General features: G+C 42.0%; 1 protein-coding gene across 1 annotated transcript in view; it reads right to left on the minus strand.

Annotated features, from left to right (window-relative positions):
* Positions 1 to 385: 385 nt before the first annotated feature.
* LOC112215726 (solute carrier family 12 member 5) overlaps positions 386 to 27,689 on the minus strand; it is a 98,706-nt gene continuing 71,402 nt past the window's right edge. The window contains exons 8-26 of the mRNA XM_024375052.2: positions 20,036 to 20,247; positions 19,696 to 19,863; positions 18,745 to 18,843; positions 16,631 to 16,688; positions 15,559 to 15,733; positions 14,764 to 14,882; positions 14,551 to 14,649; positions 14,058 to 14,177; positions 13,471 to 13,575; positions 9,010 to 9,178; positions 8,701 to 8,896; positions 8,435 to 8,604; positions 8,096 to 8,227; positions 7,867 to 7,974; positions 6,732 to 6,854; positions 4,551 to 4,732; positions 4,264 to 4,278; positions 4,021 to 4,154; positions 386 to 3,810 (exon numbers count right to left, since the gene is read on the minus strand). Coding sequence (XP_024230820.1) covers positions 3,719 to 3,810; positions 4,021 to 4,154; positions 4,264 to 4,278; positions 4,551 to 4,732; positions 6,732 to 6,854; positions 7,867 to 7,974; positions 8,096 to 8,227; positions 8,435 to 8,604; positions 8,701 to 8,896; positions 9,010 to 9,178; positions 13,471 to 13,575; positions 14,058 to 14,177; positions 14,551 to 14,649; positions 14,764 to 14,882; positions 15,559 to 15,733; positions 16,631 to 16,688; positions 18,745 to 18,843; positions 19,696 to 19,863; positions 20,036 to 20,247 — 2,476 coding nt within the window. The 3' untranslated portion in view covers positions 386 to 3,718. The remainder of the gene's footprint in view (positions 3,811 to 4,020; positions 4,155 to 4,263; positions 4,279 to 4,550; positions 4,733 to 6,731; positions 6,855 to 7,866; positions 7,975 to 8,095; positions 8,228 to 8,434; positions 8,605 to 8,700; positions 8,897 to 9,009; positions 9,179 to 13,470; positions 13,576 to 14,057; positions 14,178 to 14,550; positions 14,650 to 14,763; positions 14,883 to 15,558; positions 15,734 to 16,630; positions 16,689 to 18,744; positions 18,844 to 19,695; positions 19,864 to 20,035; positions 20,248 to 27,689) is intronic.

Raw genomic sequence — 27,689 nt, forward strand, 5'->3', positions numbered from 1 at the left:
TTTGATTACAGAATCAAAGTGGCCAGAAACAAGTAACTTTCTTCTGAAACTTGTCAGTCTATTCTTCTTCTGAGAAATGAATGCTATTCCATGTGAGAAATTGCCAAGAAACAGAAGTTCTCGTACAGCGCTGTGTACTACTACCTTCACAGAATAGAGCAAACGGGCTCTAACCAGAATAGAAAGAGGAGTGGGAGGCTCCGGTGCACAACTGAGCAAGAGGACAAGTACATTAGAGTGTCTGGAATGATGGTTGCTGATAATGGGCCGCTGTACGCCTATGTAGATACTCCATAAAAAATCAGCCGTTTCCAGCTACAATAGTCATTTACAACATTAACAATGTCTACACTGTATTTAGATCAATTTTATGTTATTTTAATGGACAATTTTTCTTTCAAAAACAAAGACATTTCTTAGTGACCTCAAACTTTTGAACAGCAGTGTATGTTTTAGGTTTACAGTAGGTTTGTATTGCATATATACCAGAGTTTTAACACTCAAATCATATTCCACAGCTCCAAATCTCCATATCTTTTCATGTTTTCTGTAGTTAAATGATGACTGAGGCCAAACATATTGACTCAATTACTAGTTTCCCTAGGCAAACAGGTTGCCTCCCACAATGTAAACAATGTTCCAGCTCTTGCCCTAGGTCTGGGATATCTGAGACATATCAACTACCTATTTTGAATTCAAAAGATAAACTTTGGACAATTTTCTTCATGCATTAATTTATCAACAAAAAACACAGTTGAGTGAGAAGAAAAGTGACACAACTGTGAGCTACGTGTCTTGTCCTCCATGACAACTAACCAACTCCTGTCTAAAAGGATATATGCAACTACTGTTACAAACACCATGCCAACAGGAATATAAAAAAATACATTGTTTTCAACCATCAACTTTTAAACAAGTCATGTCATATTCATATGTCCAGTTACAGTATATACGTTATAGTATTTTTATTTTACTTCAATACTATTATAGATTGTACAGTTAAATATTTCCAAGATTATATTATTTTGTTTTTCTGTAGTATTTGTGTGCCACGTAAAAGGTGTGCTGACTGAGGATAACTATCTACCACTATCTAACCCCAAACCTCATCACCTCTCACTCAACAGACACGGAGTGTCTTACTGGTATCTATGGGACCAGTCAAACACCTAAATAGGTCTGTCCCCTCACTGATTTCAGCATACTTTAAAATATATTTGGGTAACAACTGAATATTTAATAATATCTCAAATAAACTCCATGAAGGATTGTACGTATATATTTTCATCTGCCCTTAGACCTGCCTTTCAATAACAAGTTCAAAATGTTGTTTTGTGGCTTGAATCTACATTTTCTCCAACTAAACAATGCTCAGTGGAGATGTTGATTAACTAATGTCAGCTATGATTTTTTTTCATATCTTTTCACATAGAAAACAGCGGCATGTCCAGGTCAATAACTTCATGAACTATTTGATTTGTTGGAGCAAACTGTAGCTGACTGTTGAACCTCAAGGACAGTTTTGAAAACCACTGACTAGTGGCAAACATCCCTGCCTTGCTACCCAAGTAACTCAAACCCTGTATACCCTTCCTAGTCCCCAATCTGATTAATAGACTTCTTAAATTTTTCTTTTTGGTTCAATATTTACACATGAATCAGAATAGCAGCTTTAATTGTTTTTAGAACATCTATAATATGTCCTAATATGTTAGATAAAGAATATCCTTCACAGAATACAGTGTTCATCACACGCAAAATATATTGTTTTTACGTAAACTATTCAGTAAATTGAATTAAATCATTTTCTTCTGAAAACAATATCATACAAATGTATATCATATATCCTATGTTTCTATCTATCACGTGTTCAACAGTGTAATCCAGTGCACAGATACTAACATGTTAAATACTTGCAAATATGAGGTCGACCTGTATGTACATATATCTGTATAATATTTGTTTACAAAAATAATGAATATGATTCATGTATTATTCCAGGGTAGATTCTTTAGACATACCCTTGTAAATATGCAGAACATAGGGATTCACAGTCATATTATATTTCGCAAATAAATAGCTGTGCCACACTGACAATAAATGGTTTCTTCCCATTCTAGTCCAAGGTTGTGAAGATTTGCGCTGGCTTCAAAACTATCCATTCAAACCAGTTGTCATTTCACTGCTAATTTCCATCTAAAGCATAGTTTGTTCATTCACTACACAGTTTTGCCTTTGTACTAAAAATAGGTTTGTATCAAAAAGTTATTTATTGTCCTATGGCACAATTTGTATATTTGTATTTGGCAAGAATTGTAGAATTCACATTTCTAGACTGGAATTAGTGTAAACCAAATGATGACAAAGTAAAACAGAGGTATTTACTAAAATATATCAGTGTATCACAAACATGATATGTTTATGACTGTCTCTAAATTAGCAATTTACATGTTCTAATGTAGACTACATGGTAATATATTAAAATTGTTGCCGTTTGATATTATAGTTTCAAACACATGGACTTTTGTTTTAGATTATAACACAGTAGTTTCTTGACATCCATATCTACTTTATATCAATACATTTCAGGGTTTCTCCTTACAGTTGTATAACTGTAATAACAATAGTTTATGCCACCTAAAAGTCTTGTCAGCACTAGTCACTGATCAGGAGGAGCATCAGGTGCAGCTGGTAATAGTATGTATTAAATGATAGGACAAAGCACACTATTTACAGTAATCAACACCAACCATCAGAATTCAGTGAGTTCAATGAGAAATGTAATCCATTCAATTCATTGATTACATTTCAACTCCCGTCTGTGAACTGACTGGTATGAAGTTGACCTCAATCCTGACAACAGCATCCTAGTAGCAGTTTGCCTGTCTCCTCCACACGTCACTGTGTGCTGTGCCTATGCATGCAGTTATTCTTCCTTCCTTCAAATTGATATAGACTGTGCTGCTGCTCAGGATTCGTCAACTGACCTTGTCCCCAAGGTGAAAATCCATAGGAAGACATGCTGATGATGATTGATGAATTCTCAACCCATCCCCTTCCCTCAACACATCATATCGTACATTACATTAAAACAACTAACGCACAACAACAAAAAGAGAAAAATATATGAAGTGTATCCTCTAAATACTGGAACAGATTAATAAATAAAAGTAAGAAATAAAATAGACCAGCAATGAGAAGATATCAATCCCTCTCTTGCAAGTAACCCACATCCTTACAAAAAGAAGAAGAAAAGCAACAATGTTGACAGACAGGTAAAAAAAAAAAACACAAGGACAAACAGAACAAAGACATTGGCGCTGCCAAACAGAAATGACTTTTAGTTTGGGGAATAATTTGTCTTTGGGATATGTCCACTCCTCAGTATAAGGAGAAACTCATGTGCCATTTGGCATCTAGTGATCTGATAGCCATAAAATAACAGGTTGATGCCACAGCTTTCTAGATGATGGGAGGAGTGACTGATAGTAAAAGAGAATTCAGCCAGTGCCTTTAGGGGGCTGCAAAGTGAGCTACGTGGTGCAAAGTGAGCTGATATGTTATGAGTGTGTGTGTGTGTCTGGGGAGGGGTTAGTGGGATGTGAGGGATGTGATGGGAGTAAAAGTGTAGGGGGAATGGAAGCAGGGGCCATAAACCATTAAGATGCTAGGTGAGTGGGTGGTGGGGGGGTTGATGTTTTGATTTGAGGTTGTTTTCTTAGGAGTAGATGGTGATGACCTCACGTCCACCCCCACGTACTAGGAGGACCCGGTTGAGACCCTCGGTGAGGACCTCGAGGAACTCCATATCTGACAGATGATTAGAGTTAAGGAATATGCAAGTTTTCACAACTGGCGTTCATAGTCTATTCATGCTAGCTATTTGCTATCTTGTATAGCAAGAGCCTTTGGTTTCACTTACTTAAATGGCAGTATAAGCCACATAAATGTTATAATATAATATCATATAATACGGTAGGCTATAATATGATGCATCATGCCAAAGAAGTGATAGGATACAATTTTCCTCTCCCATGTGGTTCTTGGGTGGTCCGGGCATGTTCAGCAGAACCAGTTTGGCATCCTTGGACTTCTTCATGATGACCTCGTTGAGCCTCAGAGCTGTGTGCATGCGCCTCACGTTGGACTGGTTCCTAATGGGACAGACAGGTGAAGAGGGAATACAGTACAGGGTGGATGTTGTGTCATTACTGCTATTTTTGCATGAAATAAATTTAAACCTCATGACAATATAATACTTACAGGCTCTCCCACTCCCTGCAGCATGGTAAAAAGAGAATGACAATGCAAAGATGACTCTTTACAATACTGAAGATACATTGAGAAGTTGTGCTGTGTGAATGACACTAAAAGCCTTTCAAACTTTTGGGCCATTACTCCTGAAACTAGTTTTTAAACCACTGCCACTCCCCAACAGCAACAACCTATAAATACTTTCTCCTTATCCTCTGTTTACTTTAGAAGTAGCTGATGTCCGCATAAGCCTTTGGACACAATGTGATTGGAAGTGAAAGTGAAAGCAGACTCACGGCTTCATGTTGAAGATGTCTTTGACCCCGCCCTGCTCTGGGTGGGCTGCTGCGGCCTGGTGCTCAGCCTTGTCTGTCCAGGTCATCTGCACCTCCGACCCGGGGGTGGCAACTCCCCCTGCAGGTGTGATGGGGGACGTGGGGCTGGTGGGGGTTGCGTTCTTATTGTGGATCAGCTGCACCTGTTTGGGGCGGGAGACAGCCACAGACTAAGAGAAGGGCACCGCAATACAACGTGAGAGGGTGAAGGAAAGAAAGAGACATCTGTCGGTTGGGGTGACACATCAAAAACACCAGACCACCACTAGGCAGTGAGTTGAAAGCACAATTGGGTCATTTTAGCAAAGCAAGTATGTAAGACGCTGCTCTGTCATATCCCTTCTTTATGCTGCAGTGGAAAAGATCCCCTTAAAATGCTACACGCCAGAGGACAATGTCAAAGCGAGAGAATTGGCATTTTGACAGAGGACAGAGGATTAGGTAATGCAGTAGGCCTAGAGATGAGAAAGAGGATAGACAGTAGAACAAAGAAAAATACAGTGGATGTGAAAGATGGTGAGAAATAAGAAGAAAGTTTAAACAGCAGAATGAAGAAGGACTGATAGAGTAATCTTCTGCACCTCAGTTGGCTGAGCATGGCACTTACAACCCCAGGATAGCAGGTTTGATTCCCAGGACCACCCATACGTAAAATGTATCCACGCACGGATGTAAGTCGATTTGGATAAAAGTGCCTGCTAAATGACATATATTATTATGTTATATTATTATACTACAAAGGGTTATCAAAGAGCAGTGGAGGCTCCTCACAGGAGAAAGGGGAGGGCCATCCTCCTCAGTGAATTTAATAAAAATAAAAATGGGAAAACTTTATTTTTGAAATTCCTTTTTAGATAAAACTATACTAAATATATTCACATCACCATATTATTGATTAAAACACACTGTTTTGCAGGTCTACATTAGCCTCAACAGCACTCTGTAGGGTAGCACCATGATGTAGCTGGAGGACAGCTAGTTTCCGTCCTCCTCTGGGTACATTGGTTCTCAACCCCTACCATAGACTTAAACAGTAATTATGTCAACTTCCGTAGGACGTCCTCCAACCTGTCAGAGCTCTTGCAGCATGAACTGACCCAATCCACCCAATCAAAGGATCAGAGAATGAATCTAGAACAGAAAGCATAAGCTACAGCTAGCTAGCAGTGCAGTGCATCAAATATAGAGAAAGACAATAGTTGAACAGTTAGGAACAAATTCATTTATTCCAAAATGATAGCTGAACTAGCTAGCAAAATGAAACTAGCTAGTTTAGCCTACTCAAACACTCCGCTCAAAGAGAGGGATGTTATGTTAGCTAGCTGGCTATGACTATCCAACACAACACTGGAACTCATCCAAATCAAGGTAAGCTTTTGGTTTTACTAATTTATTACCACCGGGGCCCGCCGGTGTAAGTGCTAAACTGCTTACTGACTATACACTGTAACGTTACTGCATGATTGTAGCGGGTTTACTAATGCATTAGTTCTATTGGCTATTAGCTATGTTGACTATAACGTTACTTTAGCTAATATGGTGACAACGATCTCGGCTGTGTGCGGATATGGTTTGGCTTGGAAAGGTTGTTCACCTGGTCACATACAGCTGATGTGTTGTGCATTGAAGTCAACAAGCAAAGGGGAAAAGGTGAGTGGAGGAGAGTGCATAGATGCGAGAAGGAACACAACGTGGCTAATATGAACGTGTTTACGCGTGTATTCATTCCACCGATTCTGTTAAAAAACGTTTCTTAAATGGAAGCAAACAGAACGAAACGGGGATAAACATGCTTGAATTTGTCCAATAGAAACTCTCGTTTGCAACTGTTGGACTAATGATTACACCCTAGATCAGCTAAATGCAGGCACATTTTTCTCTTGACCTGTGTGCACCTAACTTGCAAACTTTCATTCATAGGTTTGGTTGTGGCAACCTTATGATAGGGCAAATTTGAGTGTCATGTAGTAGCCTAAACCTATCACTGTTACATTGAGCTGGGAGAATGGAATATGAATGACAGTCATCCAATTAGCTGCAATAGAAACAAGGGCATGCTCATGAAAAAAGTATAATATTCTCTAATCTTAAACGGCACCGACCTCCACTGTCAGTGAGTTAGGTAAAATGACGCTGCTGTACCTCCTCCTCCGGTTTCTCTTCCACGCTGACTCCAGCCGGCTCCCCACTGCTCTGCTGAGACCGCAGGTTAGACGGGTTCTTACGACGGATAGAACCACGGGATGAATCAGTGATGCTCTGGATCTGTGACAGTCAAAGCAACAAGGGATTTGAACTTTGAACAGATAAAATGAGTTCAAACATGAGAGTTTGAGTCGAGATATGAGGGTGTCTGTTACAACACTTCAGAAAATCACATAAAAGAAATGTGTCAACACTTGAAATATTATAATTTGCTCAACACAAAGCAGATTTGATGCATATAAATCTATAGCATGTGTTCTTCAAGTAGATGTTTAGAAAGCATGACATTATAGAATGAAGACTTCTTTGTAAGATCACACAGGTTGTTTTGTAAATCCTCACGGGGTATCTTAGATTCCCTGATATGTTATTGTTGCTTAGTCTGCTTTCTTGATTAATGAGACAGATCAAACTGGGTGTCACGCCCTGACCTTAGTATTCTTTGTTTTCTTTATTGTTTTGGTTAGGTCAGGGTGTGACATGGGTGATGTATGTGTTTTTGTACTGTCTAGGGGTTTTGTAGGTTTATGGGGTTGTTTATCATCTAGGTGTTTATATATGGCTATGGTTGCCTAGATGGGTTCTCAATTAGAGGCAGGTGTTTATCGTTATCTCTGATTGGGAACCATATTTAGGCAGCTATCTTCTTTGGGTATTTCGTGGGTTATTATCTATGTCTATTTGCCTGTGGCTGCACTAGTATTATTTAGCGTCACGTTTTTGTATAGTAAGGGTTCTTCGTCTTCATTAAAAGTATGTATTCACATCACACTGCGCCTTGGTCTCCTCCGTACGACAAACGTGACACTGGGCAAGTGCAGACACAGAGATGACATTTTAAAACCAGCTCAGTAATTCTAATCATTCACACGCTGCCTTGCCCTGTTGCTGGCATTTCAATTTGAGTGAGTGATGATGGCTGGTAATGACAAGTGTTAGAGAAACTTTTTTTTTGGACACTATGGGCTTTGTTTGGTGATCGCTAACAACTACACTGATAATATAAAATCAAATTCAGTTACCTACGTAAGAATTATACTGTACATATTACATGGGATGTGTCAGGGCTTACCTCTCTCTCCATCTCGTTTTTGGTGAGGTGCATCTGTTTGAGGATCTGGGAGCGCTGCTCCATCACTAAAGTCTTCTCATATGTATAGGCTGAGATGTCACTGTCATGCTAAAAAGGGACATGGGTGTTAAAACATATATCAATGCACAGTATTTGACTGAACTGCTATTACTCTCACCAATAAATCAATTTATAGAGCATATAATAGTTTTTCGTTTTTGTCTCTCACCATTTCCACCACCTCGACCTCGGCATCGATACGCAGGTGATACAGGAAGGTGATCAGGTCTTTCTTCATTTGGATGCTGTTGTCATCCATCTGGGCCACGGTGAAGATGCGCATCTTACACTTCCTCCACACCTGTCAACACATGGAAGTCTATGACTGATATCTAAATAACCAACACCCAAAAGCATCCCAATGGGCACACACTGGTTGAATCAACAACATACACGTTATTGCAATGAAATTCGGTTGAAACAACGTGGAATTGATGTCTGTGCCCAGTGGCATGTGCTATCTCTCCAAATGCCCAAATGGGGTCCAAATAGGGCCGTTGGTTCCCACCTTGTGCTGGCGCAGAAGGAAGGGCAACAGCATCAGCATGCCTCCATCATGGACAATCCACCACACATCAATGTGGCCTTCAGTGAAGCGCTCTCCATTGGACGGGTAGGCAGCAATGTTCTTAGGGACCAGCAGGGCCATGCTGGCTGCAGTCGTCTCCCTAACCACCTCTACAAATAGATTGAACAGGAGTTTGCATATAATGATAACACACAAAACCATCCAAAGCATAGTTAGCCTATGGAAAAATGACTTCTCTAACTCACCGATGAAGTTCCTGAAGCGCAGGTTGTCCTCAGCCTGTTTCCAGGTGCGTGGCCAGCTGACCAGCACAGTGTTGTGCTTCAGGCCTCCCAGCCCCCCGACCTGGATCAGGTGGGAGGTCCCATCCCTCAGGTTGGAGGAGATCACCACCTGGGAGAAGCCCTTCACCTTCTCTGTCTCCATCAGCTTCCTCAGAGACTGGAGCACACAGTGGGAGAGGGGCAGGGGCAGAGACCAGGGTGTTATAAATTATTAATCAATCATTAATCAGTGTATTATGTGTCTGTGTGTTTGTCTCAGACAATACTGACCTGGTCTGCCTGCTGGGCCTCTGCATGGTTGTTGAGGTATGTGCCCACCACCGAGGTGCCCACAATGGTCAGGCCTTTTCCTGCTTTCAGCTGATTGGTCAGGGACAGCAGACGGGGCTGCTCTACATTATGTTCTGCATCCACGCTCACCAGGACCATGATCTGAGGCCTAACCAGGAGGAATATCAAATTCAGTCACATTCAGACTTACAGAGAAAGTAACTAAAGCTGGAAACCGACAGAAAACATGGGATAGACATGGACTGTTGATGTAATGTCTGTTTTTGAACATACTTGAATATGCATGTGTTACCTACAAACAAATACAGTACCAATCAAAAGTTTGGACACCTACTCATTCAAGGGTTTTTGTTTATTTGTACTATTTTATACCATTTAGAATAATAGTGAAGACATCAAATCTATGATATAACACATATGGAATCATGTAGTAATCAAAAAAGTGTTGAACGAATCAAAATATATTTTATATTTGAGATTCTTCAAAGTAGCCACCCTTAGCCTTGATGACAGCTTTCCACATTCTTGACATTCTCTCTACCAGCTTCGTGAGGTAATTACCTGGGGTTCTTTGCTAAAAGTTCATATGTGGCATTTCTTTCATTCTAAATGAGTTAGAGCCAATCAGTTGTGTTGTGACAAGATGGGGTTGGTATACAGACTATAGCCCTATTTGGCAAAAGACCAAGTCCATATTATGGCAAGAACAGCTCAATTAAGCAATACATAAATAAATAAAACATGGTCAGTCACTATGGAAAATTTCAAGAACTTTTAAAGTTTCTTCAAGTACAGTCGCAAAAACCATCAAGCGCTATGATGAAACTGACTCTCATTAGAACTGCCACAGGAAAGGATGACCCAAAGCTACCTCTGCTGCAGAGGATAAGTTCATTACAGTTACCAGCCTCAGATTGCATCCCAGATAAATGCTTAACAGAGTTCAAGTAACAGACACATCTCAACATCAACTGTTCGGAGTAGACTGCGTGAATCAGGCCTTCATGTTGCATCAGATGACCTGGGGCCTCATTTTATAAATGATGCGTGGGCACAAAAGAAGACGTACACCACTTTCGAAGCAAACGTTGTGATTTATTTTAAAAAACTAACTTCAAGGAAGAATGTGCGTTCCTTCACGGACACTTTGACCCATACATACACACATAACCTGGAGAAATGAGAAACTGCGACTCCGATGGCAGAAGGATGAAACTTGAGAAACGCTTTGAAATTGACACCATTGTGTAAAATAAATGGAAATATTACCTTTCACATATTATATATGAAGAGTTCCCTGGAGTGCACACAAAATAAAAAAAAATAAAAAAGATTTAGGATAATAAATACAAACGGAGATATCTGTTTTTGCAAAAGAACCCCTCAAATACGTTGTACAGTTTAATCGGGAATCATATTTAATTGGATCTGTAATTATTAAACATCACTTGCATGTTATGAAATGTATTCTCATTAATAATGATGTGCACTTGTATCTGCCCGATTGAGGTATCGAAACGAAACAGTTTAAACGTAATTTGTCTTACTGTTCACCGTTTCATACAGTTGAAGTCGGAAGTTTACATACACTTATGTTGGACTCATTAAAAATAGTTTTTCAACCAGTCCACAAATTTCTTGTTAACAAACTATAGTTTTGGCAAGTCGGTTAGGACATCTACTTTGTGCATGACACATGTAATTTTTCCAACAGTTATCTACAGACAGATTATTTCACTTATAACTCACAGTATCACAATTCCAGTGGGTGAGAAGTTTACATACACTAAGTTGACTGTGCCTTTAAACAGCTTGGAAGATTCCAGAAAATGATGTCATGGCTTTAGAAGCTTCTGATAGGCTAATTGACATGATTTGCTTGACATTATGGGAAAATCAAAATAAATCAGCCAAGACCTCAGAAAAATAAATTGTAGACCTCCACAAGTTTGGTTCATCCTTGGGAGCAATTTCCAAATGCCTGAAGGTACCACGTTCATCTGTACAAACAATAGTACGCAACTATAAACACCGTGGGACCACGCAGCCATCATACCGCTCAGGAAGAAGATGCGTTCTGTCTCCTAGAGATGAATGTAATTTGGTGCGAAAAGTGCAAAGGACCCTGGGAAGATGCTGGAGGAAACAGGTACAAAAATATCTATATCCACAGTAAAACGAGTTCTATATCAACATAACCTGAAAGGCCGCTCAGCAAGGAAGAAGCCACTGCTCCAAAACCGCCATAAAAAAATCTAGACTACAGTTTGCATCTGCACGTGTGGACAAAGATCATACTTTTTGGAGAAATGTCCTCTGGTATGATGAAACAAAAATAGAACTGGTTGGCCATAATGACCATTGTTATGTTTGGAGGGAAAAGGGGGAGGCTAGCAAGCCAAAGAAAACCATCCCAACCGTGAAGAACAGGGGTGACAGCATCCCCTTGTTGTGGGGATGCTTTTCTGCAGGAGGGACTGGGGCACTTCACAAAATAGATGGCATCATGAGGGAGGAAAACTATGTGGATATATTGAAGCAACATCTCAAGACATCGCAAATGGGTCTTCCAAATGGACAATGACCCCAAGCATACTTCCAAAGTTGTGGCAAAATGGCTTAAGGACAACAAAGTCAAGGTATTGGAGTGGCCATCACAAAGTCCTGACCTCAATCCTATAGAACATTTGTGGGCAGAACAGAAAAAGCATGTGCGAGCAAGGAGGTCTACAAACCTGCCTCAGTTACACCATCTCTGTCAGGAGGAATGGGCCAAAATTCACCCAACTTATTGTGGAAGGCTAGCCAAAATGTTTGACTCAAGTTAAACAATTTAAAGGCAATGCTACAAAATACTAATTGAGTGTATGTAAACTTCTGACCCACTGGGAATGTGATGAAAGAAATAAAAGTAGAAATTAATAATTCTCTCTACTATTATTCTGACATTTCACATTCTTAAAATAAAGTGGTGATCCTAACTGACTTAAAACAGGGAATATTTACTAGGATTAAATGTCAGGAATTGTGAAAAACTGAGTTTAAATGTATTTGGTGTATGTAAACTTCCGATTTCAAACTGCATATCGTTATTACATGTTTGTTGCGCAGAACTGTCAATGTGATAATGGTCAGTTACAATCAGGGTAATTACCACACCTGAAGATGTTACGCAATTGGGAAGCTTTGACAATCAAATGGGTGGCTATAAAAAGGCATGCAATTACAATGTACAATGGCTGCTTTGGCACTGTTGGAAGATTTGGCGAATGGAAGAATTTGGAGAGAGACCAATGATGATGAGTGGCTTATGAGCCGTTTCCGATTACCAAGAGCTGTTCTCTTGGATCTCTGTGCTGTAGTGGGCCAAGCTTTACAGAGAAGCACCCACAGAAACCAAGCTTTGCCTGTCCCACTTCAACTCCTTGGCAACCTCGTTAATAGCGTCGACGGTGCCTCTTTTTGGCCTCCACTTTTATGTCAGGACCACGTCTTTTTTATTTCTGAGATGGTCCGACCTTCTGAGCTAGCAGCATTCACAGCGTCCGACACATAGTGCCAATCTAACGCCTTTTTGTTGTTTGTAATGCCCACACTGTGTCCACCAAACAATATATTTGTTCTTACTTCAACCTCCCCGACAAGAACTTCCATTTCACACTGGGTGAATTGTATTTTTTTTTAGATGTCATTGTTGTCATGTAGTCAGTATGGAGGAATATTAATTAGGGGCGTTTCACTGATTATTCATAAGGCAACTATGGGCGTTAAAAGGGTGGGGCAAGATGCTCGCTCACGTGCACCAAATTTCGTGTTGATTGTGATTTATAAAGGGAAACCGGCGCGGGGATGTGTGCACGCACTGTGTTATAAATCAGAATATTTTTGTGCGTAAGCACTTTCTGTGTTTCTTTTGACGTGAAGGATTTGAAACCTCCGTACAGTTTTATAACTGTGCCTCCACAATCACCCAACCTCAACCCAATTGAGATGGTTTGGGATGAGTTGGACGACAGAGTGAAGGAAAAGCAGCCAACAAGTGCTCAGCATATGTGAGAACTCCGGCAAGACTGTTGGAAAAGCATTCCAGGTGAAGCTGGTTGAGAGAATGCCAAGAGTGTGCAAAGCTGGCATCAAGGCAAAGGGTGGCTACTTAGAAGAATCTCAAATATAAATATATTTAGATTTGTTTAACACATTTTTGGTTGCTACATGATTCCATATGTGTCATTTCACAGTTTTGATGTCTGCACTATTATTCTAAAATAGTAAAAATAAATAAAAACCCTTGAATGAATAGGTGTGTCCAAACCTTTGACTGGATCTGTACATTTCCCTTGAGTTCAGTATGGTACACATGATGAATAAAGCTTGTGCAATAATAGAAGTCTATTTTATAGATGTGAGTAGAGGCATTTAGCCTCTCTGTGAGTCACTGACCTCCAGTTCTTGGTGTGAGGCGGTCCCTCCTCCAGCCTCATGAGGGCAAAGCGAGCAGCGCTGAGCGAGATGCCACGTATACCATCTCCCCATTCCTTCTCCGCCCTGTCACACACCACCAAGCAAAGAGTTCGAGTCAATCAACCATTAATTAACTGAAATGTTCACTGGTACTAAGTGTGTGGGTTTAGTAACCTGTGAGTGTCAGTTACTAATGAATATAAGAACATCCCAACAGTGTTTAACCATTGTATTTGAAAATCTCCAGTTTGATTTATATATCATTCAAATGTATTTTTGGATGGCCCATGTGTGAGAATAACATAAGTGCTGGTACATCAATATAGACTCCCTGATTTTTCAAAGCAGCCACATTAATCAGTGTGACTCAGTTAATACAACTTGATAACCCTCTGAACAGAATCAGGATAAATTGCTAAGAAAACAGAGAAAGACAACTTTTCTCTCTAGAATCAGCCAAGTCTGTTATGGGTCTTGGCTCTGGGAAAAACCCATTTGAAAGGATAATTATTTCTTAGTTGCAATTTTTCTCTGCTTTGTAGTCTAAGGACTGAAAGCTCACTCACCCAGCGAACTCAATGTATTTGTAGATGCAGGTAGCGATCACCATGGCAACAATGGCGTAGTACCAGGAACAGATGAACATGAGTGACAGACACAAGCTCATGCCCAGGAAGGAGAGAGCCCTGTGGGGCAGAAGAACAGGAAGTCACGTCTTCAGTCTGATGTTTGTTGCTGCTAGAGTCACACCACAGCTCTGATCATAATAATGGCCAGAGATTGGAGACAGGACATCTTGTCTCTCTGTCTGCTTTTGTTGTGGTCTTGCCAATAGAGGATTAATATAGGCTAAGACAAGCTCCAGATTCCCACAGTGTCTCTGGCAGACTACTCAGGTAAATAACAGCTTCCTAACAGAAACCTACTTGGCCTGGCCAGATATTCGGTGCCAGACATAAATGCTATAGTAGACTGTTTCACACCTGAGAATATTAGCACTCTTTGGTGATGATCCCACAGCTAAGAGAGAGACCAATGATGTTGAGTTGTTCAACTCACCAGTGGTAGAACTTGAAGCGCGGCCTCCAGTTGGGGGTTCTCAGCAGAGTCTGCAGGGCACAGGCCAGGTTGACAAACATGTAGCACATCAAGAAGAACCTACACAGAAATAAGAACTCAGTCAGAACAGCTGTACTTGCTATCAAGACATAACCATCTCCATAGTGTGTTTAAGGTGAAGCAAAATTAATATTAGATGGGGGATTGTCTTACATGGAGAGGATGGGGGCAACAGCGTCCAGAGAGGCGATGATGATGCCGATCTCACAGATACTAGCTGTGAGAAGCAGGGCCCAGGTAGGCTCTCCGTTGGCCTTGCCATGCCCAAACACCTACAGACAATACACAACAGTGAGATACTATTATCTATCCCGAGTGGCGCAGCGGTCTGAGGCACTGCATCTCAGTTGGGTCAGTGTTTGGCCGGGGTAGGCTGTCATTGTAAATAAGAATTAGTTCTTTACTGACTTTCCTAGCTAAATAAAGGTTAAATAAAATTTAAAAAAACACACATGCATCACAGCACATTGTAGTAAAAAATGGAGTGGACTGTAGGAGTTTCAGTGTCTCCTTTTTTCTCATTCAGGTCACACTGTTCCCTGCTGCAGGGTGATTAATCACTATCTACCCACAAGCTGCAAACGGTGGGTTTGGCAGGGGGGGTAAAGACAGCTTCCATCACAGCAAGTCAACCTGAACCTGGACTATAGTAGGGCCATGCATAAGTAATCACTGCTAGCTCCTACACACTTGAGAGGTATTTGAATAGAGTGGACTTAAATTGCTCGGAACAAACAGATACATTCTCTATGTGGTATTAAAACAGTAGTAGCTGTGGTTCTGGTAATAGTATACAGTAAATTTACTATGCAGATCATTACCAATGTTGTGTGTGCTTGTTCGCTGTTTGACCACTCCAAGAAATAGCTGTGCTAGCGTGGTTGTGAAAGTGTGTTTTATTTGCCTTTACATGTGTGTGTGTGTGTGTGTGTGTGTGTGTGTACTCACTTTAAGGAAAGGGATGACGCTATCGCGAGAAATGGCCTGCAGGAGGCGTGGTGCTCCAGTCAAACTCTGAAGCCCAGCCCCACAGGTGGAGAAGAAGGATCCAATCACGATGACCCATGGTGACGGCCAAGCCAACGTACCAATCACAAGGTTACCGTCCACCCCCTCACCAAACCTGAGGTCAGAGTGATACATTTCTAAGTTGTCTTTTTCAATGAATGTTTTTGCTATAACAACTGGCTTCTTCCATTGCATAATACATTCAGTATACACAACTGTTTTTTGGATTCTCAGTGTTTGGAAAGTTATTTGTTATTCTATGTTTTGTATCTGATTACATAGACAATTAGTGGGAGTATGCTAGTTACAGTCGCTAGTGAAAGTCTACACACCCCTTGCGCAGTCTTCACATTTTGCTGCCTTAAAATTACATCTGAAAAAGGGATTGATGTGTTGTTTGCGTATGTCTTCATGCCTCAGAGTTAATATGGAGCAAAGCCCAGGTAATAACTTACCTAACCCTGGGACAGAGTTTTATTTTTCAGCAAGACCATTATACACATTTAAATGCCAATGTCACACCAGAATGGCTTTCCAAGAGGTGGTGAGGTTTCCTGAATGGTCCAGTCTCAGTCCTCACTTTAATCTACTTGAAAATCAGAGACAAGGTTTGAATATTGCTGTCCATCAATGATTCTCAACCACATTTACTGAGCTTGATCAATTTGAACAAAAACAATGGAAACATTGCACTTAGAGTTGTGCAAGGTTGGTAAAAATCTTATTCAAAATGATTCACATCTGTAATGGCTGCCAAAGCTGCTTCAATCAAGTATTTACTCTACGGTGTGAAAACATATGCAATCAAGACATCTATTATTATCTTTATTATTAATAATTTGGAGAAAAAAATTCACTTTGAAAATGTGGAGTAGGTTGTGTAGATCTGTAAAAAAAAATCTAATGTATTCCCTTTTAAGTTTTAATTTAAGGCAGACAAATGGGAAGACTGTGCAAGAGGTTGTAGACTTTCACTAGGCAGTGGATGTATAGGAGAATACAAATGACTCACTTGTCCCTCAGGACCACCCCTTCAATACAGGCCCCAAACAGGACCACTGCAGACATGTCTGAGAGAAGCAGTGAAGGAATACACCTGCAGACTGTCTCCCAAACAAAGTTAGCTGAGCGTTTACAAAAGCTCAAAGACATATAGACCTAAATAAAGAATCAAATGCTTCATATGGTTTATTCAAACATTCAAACAAAGTATAGTTAATATTCCAGCGTATTATTGTCAGCAGTCCCTGAGAAAGTACAAATCAGATTTCAGCACAATGGACAGCACCGCTTCAGTAATACTGGTAGTGGACCATGTTTCAGAACCATGGACAGCTCCGCTTCCAGTAGAACTGCCAGGGGTAGTACAGTGCATTCCATTCAGAAAGTATTCAGACCCTTTGACTTTTTCCACATTTTGTTACGTTACCGCCTTATTCTAAAATAGATTAAATGAAAATGTTTCCTCATCAAGCTACACACAATGCCCCATAATGACAAAGTGGAAACAGTTTTTTACAACATTTTTGCAAATGTATTACAAATAAAAAACAAAATTAACATAACATTCAGACCCTTTGCTATGAGACCCAAAATTGAGCTCAAGTGCATCCTGTTTCCATTGATCATAGAGCTCCGAGACAGGTTTGTCTCGAGGAAAAGATCTGGGGAAGGGTACCAAAAAATGTAGGCAACATTGAAGGTCCCCAAGAACACATTGGCCTTCAGCATTCTTTAATGGAAGAAGTTTGGAACCACCAAGACTCTTCCAATAGCTGTCCGCTGACAATCAAAACTGAGCAATCGGGGGAGAAGGGCTTTGGTCAGGGAGGTGACCAAGAACCTGATGGTCAATCTGACAGACCTCCAGTGTCCCTCTGTGGAGATGGGATAACCTTCCAGAAAGACAACCTGCAGCACTCCACCAACCAGGTTTTTATTGTAGAGTGGCCAGACGGAAGCCACTCCTCAGTAAAAGGCACATTACAGGCTGCTTGGAGTTTGCCAAAAGGACTCTCAGACTATGAGAAACAAGATTCTCTGGTTGGATGAAACCAAGATTGAACTCTTTGGCCTAAATGACAAGCGTCACATCTGGAGGAAACCTGGCACCATCCCTACGGTGAAGCATGGTGCTGGCAGTATCATGCTGTTGGGATATTTTTCAGCGGTAGTGACTGGGAGACTAGGCAGGATTGTGGGAAAGATGAATGGAGCAAAGTAAAGAGAGATCCTTGATAAAAATCTGCTCCAGAGCGCTCAGGACCTCAGAATGGGGCGAAGGTTCACCTTCCAATAGGATAATGATCCTAAACACACAGTCAAGACAACGCAGGAGTGGCTTCAGGACAAGTCTCTGAATGTCCTTGAATGGCCCAGCCAGAGCCCGGACTTGAAGCCGATCTAACGTCTCTGGAGAGACCTGAAAATTACTGTACAGCGACGCTCCCCAACCAACCTGACAGGTTTTGAGAGGATCTTCAGAGAAGAATGGGAGAAACTCCCCAAATACAGGTGTGCCAAGCTTGTAGAGACATACCCAAGAAGACTCAAGGCTGTAATCGCTGCCAAAGGTTCTTTATCAAAGTACTGAGTAAAAACCTGTTTTTGCTTTGTCATTACTGGGTATTGTGTGTAGATTGATGAGGGGAAAAACCTATTGAATCAATTTTAGAATAAGGATGTCGTGCAACAAAATGTGGAAAAAGTCAAGGTGTCTGAATACTTTCCGAATGCACTGTATATACTGTATTATAAACCAGGTGGTTCGAGCCCTGAATGCTGATTGGTTGACAGCAGTGGTATATCAGACCGTATACCACAGGTATGACAAAACACTTATTTTTACTGCTCTAATTATGTTGGTAAACAGTTTATGATAGCAATGCGGCACCTCGGGGGTTTGTGATATATATATATAATATACCATAGGCTAAGGGCTGTGTCCAGGCACTCTGCATTGCGTCGTGCGTAAGAACAACCCTTAGCCGTGGTATGTATACTACACCCCCTCGGGCTTTATTGCTTAATTATAAACCGGGTGGTTCGAGCCCTGGATGCTGATTGGCTGAAAGGCGTGGCCAACTACCACACCCCCTCACGCATTATGGCTTAAGTAAAGGATACACACTATAGAAGTCGTGGTGATGGCTGCTATGGTGCCTATGGGGATGGACTTCTGGGCATCACGCAGGTCTCCAGAGCGGTTGGAGCCAGCCATAATGCCTGGGAGGCAGAGGAACAGATACAAACAGGATTAAACAGGACCAATTCCCATCCTTCACACTTGATGTCCTCTGTTTTACACGTTTAACTTTTTTCATTACACTGTGCTAGGAAGTGCTTTTTGGAATTATGTGGTGCACATTTTCAGAAGTGAAAAAGTGGAGGCACAACAAAAAAACGAATAGAATTTTTGATAAAAGACCTTAACAAAACGTATTCTTTACTTGTAGCAACTGTGTTTTTATGATGATCCAGCAAACGGGTGCTGTGTTCAACAAACCAGGAGCATCTCTCACAAAACATGAGTACTGATAATACTATACTGTATGTCACAGAGCAAATGTTCATACACAATGGGCATTTTATTCAGCTGTTATGCCATTGGGATGATAGTGGGAATGTGACTCATGTATTCCCCAGAATTTCTGCTGATGTGGTTTTTGGCAGAAATTCTATTTCCTCTCATTTCGCCCCATTCAGCTCCTTTTGTGTCATCAGTTGTGGAATGTATTTCTCTCTCTCTCTCTGCATTTGGGCCTGTGGAGAGACTCTCACGGCACTATTTGTCACCATGAAGTGGATATTACAACAGGAATAATGTTTCTCGCTGGTTTCCTTGGGTCTAGGAATGATGCTTTTGATCAGGTATTTACTTTGAATTCATAAGGTAAGATCTTTAAATGTAATTATAATAACTTAATATAGGTTATTAGATAAATCAGGTTACTGCTTGGCTGAAACAAAAGCCTGTACCTATACTGCCCTTTTGGGATAAGCTTGACCTAGTCGGTCCCCAGCAGTGACCCCTGACCCTTGACCCAGTGACTGACCTGTTACCCAGCAGTGACTAACCTGTGACGGAGGGGAAGTAGATCCCCACCAGTAGGGTGAAGAAGCTGGTGATGTCAGCCAGGACGTAACGGTTGGAGTTGGTGATGACAGCTTCAGGGTCCTGCATGGCAGAGATCCCCCGCTTCTCCAAGAAGTCTCCCTTCTCCAGATAGTAACCAAACAGATTCTCTGTGTAGAGAGAGAGTAGAGAGAAAGTAGAGAGAGAGAGAGAGTAGAGAGAGAGAGAGAGAGAGAGAGAAATGCACATCATAACAATTACATACCTTTTGTGGGGTACCAGTACATCGCTCTACTACAGACTACATTCGATTACAATACATTCTGAGTGGGCACCTCTTACCAGCCAGTATACCACTGCTGACCCCTGGGATACCCTGGATCTCAGAGACATTGTTGTTTGCAAAGTATTCGTCACAGGTAGCATTGAGGAACTCGGAGTCACAGAAAATCTTCCACAGTTTGGTGGTGACTGTGCCGTTGTCCCGCTCAATGACCTTGGCACAAACGTCAAATCCCTTGGAGATCAGAGTACGGTTCCCCAGGATACACACGCTGTAGGGGGTAGGACAGACATTACATAATCATTAGCTACTTATTTATTTAGAGGTTGGGGAAAGCACAACATAAATCAACATAAATATGCAAGGCACATGGCTTGATTGAGTGAATGAAGTAAACATTAAACAAACAAATCAAAATCCGCTGGTTGCTTTGAGTTTACGGCTAGAGACAAGGTCATCATGGTTTTGTTTGTTTGGTTTGTAAAGCTCCGAAAGCTTTAAAGCTGGAACCCTTAACTGGTGAAATTGCTATGTCCGTTTGAGATATTACAACAACAAAGAAGTTACTGCAAACAATGAATATTGTTTTTTCCCCCTCAGACATCATTGCACTAGGACAGCAGAATATGCACTGCAACTTATTTGACCACGCTGCCGAATGCTCTTCTCTTCCGTTTTCATAAACAAAACAAAAATAATAACAAATACACTGGGGTGAACAGTGGCACTGTTTCCCCTAATGCGTATTTGATCTTTAAGGGACAGTTTGAAAATTATTGGGGGAGGAGGGAGTCAGAGACCACTCAGAGGTCAGAGAAGTAAGTGAACGTCATGGTCATCTCGTTTTTGGCATGCTGGATGCCCTATGCCACAGTGGCCTGTTACATCTTTACCAATCAAGGAACCAACTTCAGCCCTGTCATGATGACCATCCCAACCTTCTTTGCCAAGAGTGCTGCCCTCTACAACCCAGTCATCTATACTGAGTGTACAAAACATTATGAATCTGCTCTTTCCATCACATAGACTGACCAGGTGAATCCAGGTGAACGCTATTATCCCTTATTGATGTCACTTGTTAAATTCACTTCAATCAGCACAGATGAAGGTGGAGGAGACATGATAAAGAAGGATGTTTAAAACTTGAGATAATTGAGAGATTGATTGTGTCTGTGTGCTATTCAGTGGGTGATTGAGCAAGACAAAAGATTTAAGGGCCTTTGAACGGGGTACGGTACGTAGTAGGTGCAAAAACGCACCGGTTTGTATCAAGAACTGCAACGCTGCTGGATTTTTCTCTTTCCCATGAGTATCAAGAATGGTTCACCACCAAAGGACATCCAGCCAACTTGACACAACTGTGGGGAGCATTGGAGTCAACATGGGCCAAAAAAGGGTGCAACTCAATATTAGGAATGTGTTCTTAATGTTTTGTACACTCAGGTGTTCTTAATGTTTTTTACATTCAGTTACTAGGGTGGAGGGTGGTCCAAAATAGGTGTTTTTTTTAAGCTTTTGGGAGTATTTAGTGTGTGTTTATATTCGGCATGGGAGGGTAGTGCATTTTCCTCCTGGTTTACATTCACTATTTTGCAGGCTTTACTATATAATAGATTCCATCTTAGGCAAATTTCCTCATCTGCTTCCCTTATGCACTATGCTAACTATACCACATGTCAATATAGTCTATCTTGTCCTCTATCCACCATTCATAGTGGCAGAAGTGGTAGGTGGATTGTTTGTCCAGATCTGCAATAGGCTAACTAGCAATCATACCACACATGAATCATTTAAGCTGCCCCAATTTTATATACAGTGGGGCAAAAAAGTATTTAGTCAGCCACCAATTGTGCAAGTTCTCCCACTTAAAAAGATGAGAGAGGCCTGTAATTTTCATCATAGGTACACTTCAACTATGACAGACAAAATGAGAAAAAAAATCCAGAAAATCACATTGTAGGATTTTTAATGAATGTATTTGCAAATTATGGTGGAAAATAAGTATTTGGTCAATAACAAAAGTTTATCTCAATACTTTGTTATATACCCTTTGTTGGCAATGACAGAGGTCAAACATTTTCTGTAAGTCTTCACAAGGTTTTCACACACTGTTGCTGGTATTTTGGCCCATTCCTCCATGCAGATCTCCTCTAGAGCAGTGATGTTTTGGGGCTGTTGCTGGGCAACACGGACTTTCAACTCCCTCCAAAGATTGTCTATGGGGTTGAGATCTGAGACTGGCTAGGCCACTCCTTGGAGACTGGCTAGGCCACTCCAGGACCTTGAAATGCTTCTTACGAAGCCACTCCTTTGTTGCCCGGGCGGTGTGTTTGGGATCATTGTCTTGCTGAAAGACCCAGCCATGTTTCATCTTCAATGCCCTTGCTGATGGAAGGAGGTTTTCACTCAAAATCTCACGATGCATGGCCCCATTTATTCTTTCCTTTACACGGATCAGTCGTCCTGGTCCCTTTGCAGAAAAACAGCCCCAAAGCATGATGTTTCCACCCCCATGCTTCACAGTAGCTATGGATGCAACTCAGCATTCTTTGTCCTCCAAACACAATGAGTTGAGTTTTTACCAAAAAGTTATATTTTGGTTTCATCTGACCATATGACATTCTCCCAATCTTCTTCTGGATATGTACTGGCTAAAGCAGGGGGACACGTCTGACACTCCAGGATTTGAGTTCCTGGCGGCGTAGTGTGTTACTGATGGTAGGCTTTGTTACTTTGGTCCCAGCTCTCTGCAGGTCATTCATTGGTTCTGGGATTTTTGCTCACCGTTCTTGTGATCATTTTGACCCCACGGGGTGAGATCTTGCATGGAGCCCCAGATCGAGGGAAATTATCAGTGGTCTTGTATGTCTTCCATTTCCTAATAATTGCTCCCACAGTAGATTTCTTCAAACCAAGCTGCTTACCTATTGCAGATTCAGTCTTCCCAGCGTGGTACAGGTCTACAATTTTGCTTCTGATGTCCTTTGGTCTTGGCCATAGTGGAGTTTGGAGTGTGACTGTTTGAGGTTGTGGACAGGTGTCTTCTATACTGATAACAAGTTCAAACAGGTGCCATTAATACAGGTAATGAGTGGAGGACAGAGGAGCCTCTTAAAGAAGAAGTTACAGGTCTGTGAGAGCCAGAAATATTGCTTGTTTGTAGGTGACCAAATACTTATTTTCCACCATAATTTGCAGGAAACTTTAATACGCACTCTGACTCTTCTCCAATTCCTAGTGGCTATTCCTCGCGCACCTAGAACCTAATGCTTCAATGCAGCCTACATATTTATCAATTAACTTTATATTAAGTCACAATGTTTTAATCTGATTAGGCTACTTCAAATGAGTCCTGTAGGCTACCTGCGCACGTTTGTCCAAAATATAATTCCAGCATCCAAACTGTGCACCTCCCATGCCATTTGATGCTACAAATCACCAAAAAGTGTAATGACATTCGAAGATTGTCAAGCATAACCTTAGATACCGGGTACAAGGTAGGAATGGATTTATTTTCTGTTTGTCGATATTAACATAGTCTATTTGATTATGATGTAGAAAATTCAAACCATGATGTGGAAGCACACAGGTTAAAATATCAAAATCAACTTAATTAATTTGGGGGCATGTCGAACACACATTAAACATTCATTGACATTTTGCTAGCTTGCTATTGCTAGCTAATTGTTCCTGGGAGATGAACATTGGGTTATTTCACCAGAAATGCATATGGTCCTTTTTTTCTGGATCTTTGAAGAACTCGGCTCCTCTCCTAGTTTCGCGGTTGACGTCAACGGTCTTCTAGCCATCGCCGCTCCATTTTTCATTGTTCCATTTGTTTTGTCTTCTTCCCCGCACACCTGGTTTACATTCCCTAATTACACTGCATATATTCCTCTCCCCCCTTCCCCCTCTCTTCCCCCCATGTCTTTGTGTGGAATTTGCGCTTGTCACTTTTGCCGGTTGGCTTGAGTTGTAGCTGTTTGCGCCCGTCTGTTATTGCTCTTGGCAAATAAAGTCGCCTGATCACCTATTCTCTGTTCTCCTGCACTTGACTTGAATGATCAGCAACGAAAACCCTGACAGAATTCCACATCCACCATGGAGTCAGCATGATCAGGTACCCCGGTCAGAGAAGTCGAGGAGCGCGTCTGAGGATACTCGGTGATGCTGCAACATCTCGGCGCCACGATGGATTGCGTTGTCCAGACCATGGACCGCTGGGAGATACAGGGAGTCTCTCCGGCGCCTCGACCAGCACAACCGGGGTTACCTCTACCCGTCCCTCCTGGATCCAGTCCTACTGGGATGTGTCTCTCCCTTCCCAGGGAGTATGATGGGATGGCAGCCTATTACAGCTGGACCTATACCTGGCCACCGTTCACCCAGCTCCCTCGGGAAGGGAGAGGGTGTCCGCCCTCATCTCATGCCTCTCGGGGAGAGCTCTGCAAACTCCGTGTGGGGAGAAGGAGAAGCGGCGTTGGATCACCTTGAGAAGTTCACCCGCCGCTTCTGGGCAGTCTTCGACCATCCGCCCTAGGGTACAGCGGCAGGGGAACGGCTCTTCCACCTGAGGCAGGGGACGAGGAGCACCCAGGAGTTCGCCCTGGAATTTTGGACCTTGGCAGCCGGAGCAGGATGGAACTACAGACTCCCTAAATTCTATCAGCATATTGGTTGTGCTACCAGGGCTTGTAAAACCCTGGATCATTGATATTCTAACTTCCGCGACGCATATAAGGCCCTCCCCCGCCCTCCTTTTGGAAAAGCTGACCACGACCCCATTTTCTTGCTCCCAGCCTATAGACAGAAACTAAAACAGGAGGCTCCTGCGCTCAGGTCTGTTCAACGCTGGTCCGAACAATCTGATCCCACGCTTCAAGATTGCTTCGATCACGTGGAATGGGATATGTTCTGCACTGCGTCAAACAACAACATTGACGAATACGCTGATTCGGTGAGCAAGTTTATTAGCAAGTGCATCAGCAATGTCGTACCCACAGCAACAATTTAGCTGTTGTCACGAATCCCGCCGAAGATGGTGTCTCTTCCTGTTCGGGCGGCGCTCGGCGCTCGGCGGTCGTCGTCGCCGGCCTACTAGCTGCCATCGATTCCCTTTCCTTTTGTTTCTGTTAGTTGGGTCTAATTGGTTACACCTGTTTTGAGTTTAGTTTTGTTTGTAGGCTATTTAAGGGCACTAGGTCCGCTGGTTATTGTGCGGGTTTGTTCTCTGTTTTATGGTGTTGGTTGATTATTGTGATCTCTATTTTTCCGGACAGTTTTAGTCCTGTTTATTTGGACGGGTTGTTTCATGCGCCTTTGTGTTTTGCATGTCCGTTTTTCCGCTGTCATTGGAATAAAAGATCCACGTACGGAACTACCTGCTCTCTGCGCTTGACTCCTCCACCCACCATTCATAGAAGTCATAACACCTGTTTGGGGTAGCAGGCACCATTTTCACTTTTGGATAAATAGCGTGCCCAAACTGAACTGCCTCCTACGCTGTCCCAGATCCTAATATATGCATATTATTATTAGTATTGGATAGAAAACATTCTGAAGTTTCTAAAACTGTTTCAATCATGTCTTTGAGTATAACAGAACTCATTTAGCGGGCAAAATCCCGAGGACAGACCATTCAGATTTTTTTTTTTTTGATAAAAAAAATCACTGTCTTTTCAATAGGTTTTCACGGGGAATCCAGAATTCTAATCGACTTTCCTGCAGTTCCTACCGCTTCCACTTGATGTCACCAGTTTGTAGAGATTGGTTGAGGTTTTTCCTTTGTGTAATGAAGAAGTACCATAGCTCAGAACGAGAGTCACTTCATGTGTACCTTTTGATAGAGGCACGTTACCAGAAAAGTAGCGTCAGTTTGTTTTGCTCCTGTATTGAACACAGATCATCCCGTCATCAATTTGATCGATTATATACGTTTGAAATACCTAAAATTATATGACAAAAGTAGTTTGAAATGTTTTGGCAAAGTTTACAGGTAACTTTTGAGATATTTTGTAGCGACGTTGCGTAAGTTGGAAGTGGTGTTTTTCTGGATCAAACACGCCAAATAAATGGACATTTTGGATATGTATTGACGGAATTAATTGAACAAAAGGACCATTTGTGATGTTTATGGGACATATAGGAATGTCAACAAAAGAAGCTCGTCAAAGGTAATGCATGATTTGTATTTTATTTCTGCGTTTTGTGTCACGCCTGCAGAGTTGAAATATACTACTCTCTCATTGTTTACTGTTGTGCTATCATCAGAAAATAGCATCTTATGCTTTCGCCGAAAAGCCTTTTTGAAATCTGACATGTTGGCTGGATTCACAACGAGTGTAGCTTTAATTTGATATCTTGCATGTGTAATTTATTGAAAGTTTGATTTTTATAGAAATGTATTTGAATTTGGCGCTCTGCATTTTCCCTGGCTATTGGCCATGTGGGACGCAAGCGTCCCGTCTACCCCAGAGAGATTAAAACATTCCCAAACTAGAAACCGCGGATTGATGGCAGCATTCGTGCGAAACTGAAAGTGCGAACCACTGCTTTTAACCAGGGCAAGGTGACCGGAAACATGACCAAATACAAACAGTGTAGCTATGCCCTCCGCAAGGCAATTAAACAAGGTAAGTGTCAGTATAGAGACAAACTAGAGTCGCAATTCAAGGGCTCAGACACAAGAGGTATGTGGCAGGGTCTACAGGAAATCACGGATTATAAAGAGAAAACCAGCCCCATTGCGAACCAGGATGTCTTGCTCCCATACAGACTAAACAACTTCTTTGCTCGCTTTGAGGACAATACAGTGCCAATGACACGTCCCGCTACCAAAACCTGTGGACTCTCCTTCACTGCAGCCGACGTGAGTAAAACATTTAAACGTGTTAACCCTCGCAGAGCTGCAGGCCCAGACAGCATCCCCAGCCGCGTCCTCAGAGCATGCGCAGACCAGCTGGCTGGTGTGTTTACGGACATATTCAATCAAACCTTATCCCAGTGTACTGTTCCCACATGCTTCAAGAGGGCCACCATTGTTCCTGTTCCCAAGAAAGCTAAGGTAACTGAGCTAAATGACTACCGCCCCGTAGCACTCACTTCGGTCATCATGAAGTGCTTTGAGAGACTAGTCAAGGACCATAACACCTCCACCCTACCTGACACCCTAGACCCACTCCAATTTACTTAACTCCCCAATAGGTCCACAGATGATGCAATCGCAACCACACTGCACACTGCCCTAACCCATCTGGACAAGACGAATACCTATGTGAGAATGCTGTTCATCGACTACAGCTTCGCATTTAACACCATAGTACCCTCCAAACTCATCATCAAGCTCGAGATCCTGGCCCTGTGCAACTGCGTACTGGACTTCCTGATGGGCCGCCCCCAGGTGGTGAGGGTAGGTAACAACATCTCCACCCCGCTGATCCTCAACACTGGGGCCTCACAAGGGTGTGTTCTGAGCCCTCTCCTGTACTCCCTGTTCACCCACGACAGTGTGTCCATGCACGCCTCCAACTCAATCACCAAGTTTTCAGACGACACTACAGTGGTAGGCTTGATTACCAACAACGATGAGACGGCCTACAGGGAGGAGGTGTGGGCCCTCAGAGTGTGGTGTCAGGAAAATAACCTCACACTCAACGTCAACAAAACAAAGACAGCGTGGTGAAGAAGGCGCAGCAGCGCCTCTTCAACCTCAGG

This window comes from Oncorhynchus tshawytscha, linkage group LG16, assembly GCF_018296145.1.
Source record: "Oncorhynchus tshawytscha isolate Ot180627B linkage group LG16, Otsh_v2.0, whole genome shotgun sequence".
Lineage (NCBI taxonomy): Eukaryota > Metazoa > Chordata > Actinopteri > Salmoniformes > Salmonidae > Oncorhynchus > Oncorhynchus tshawytscha.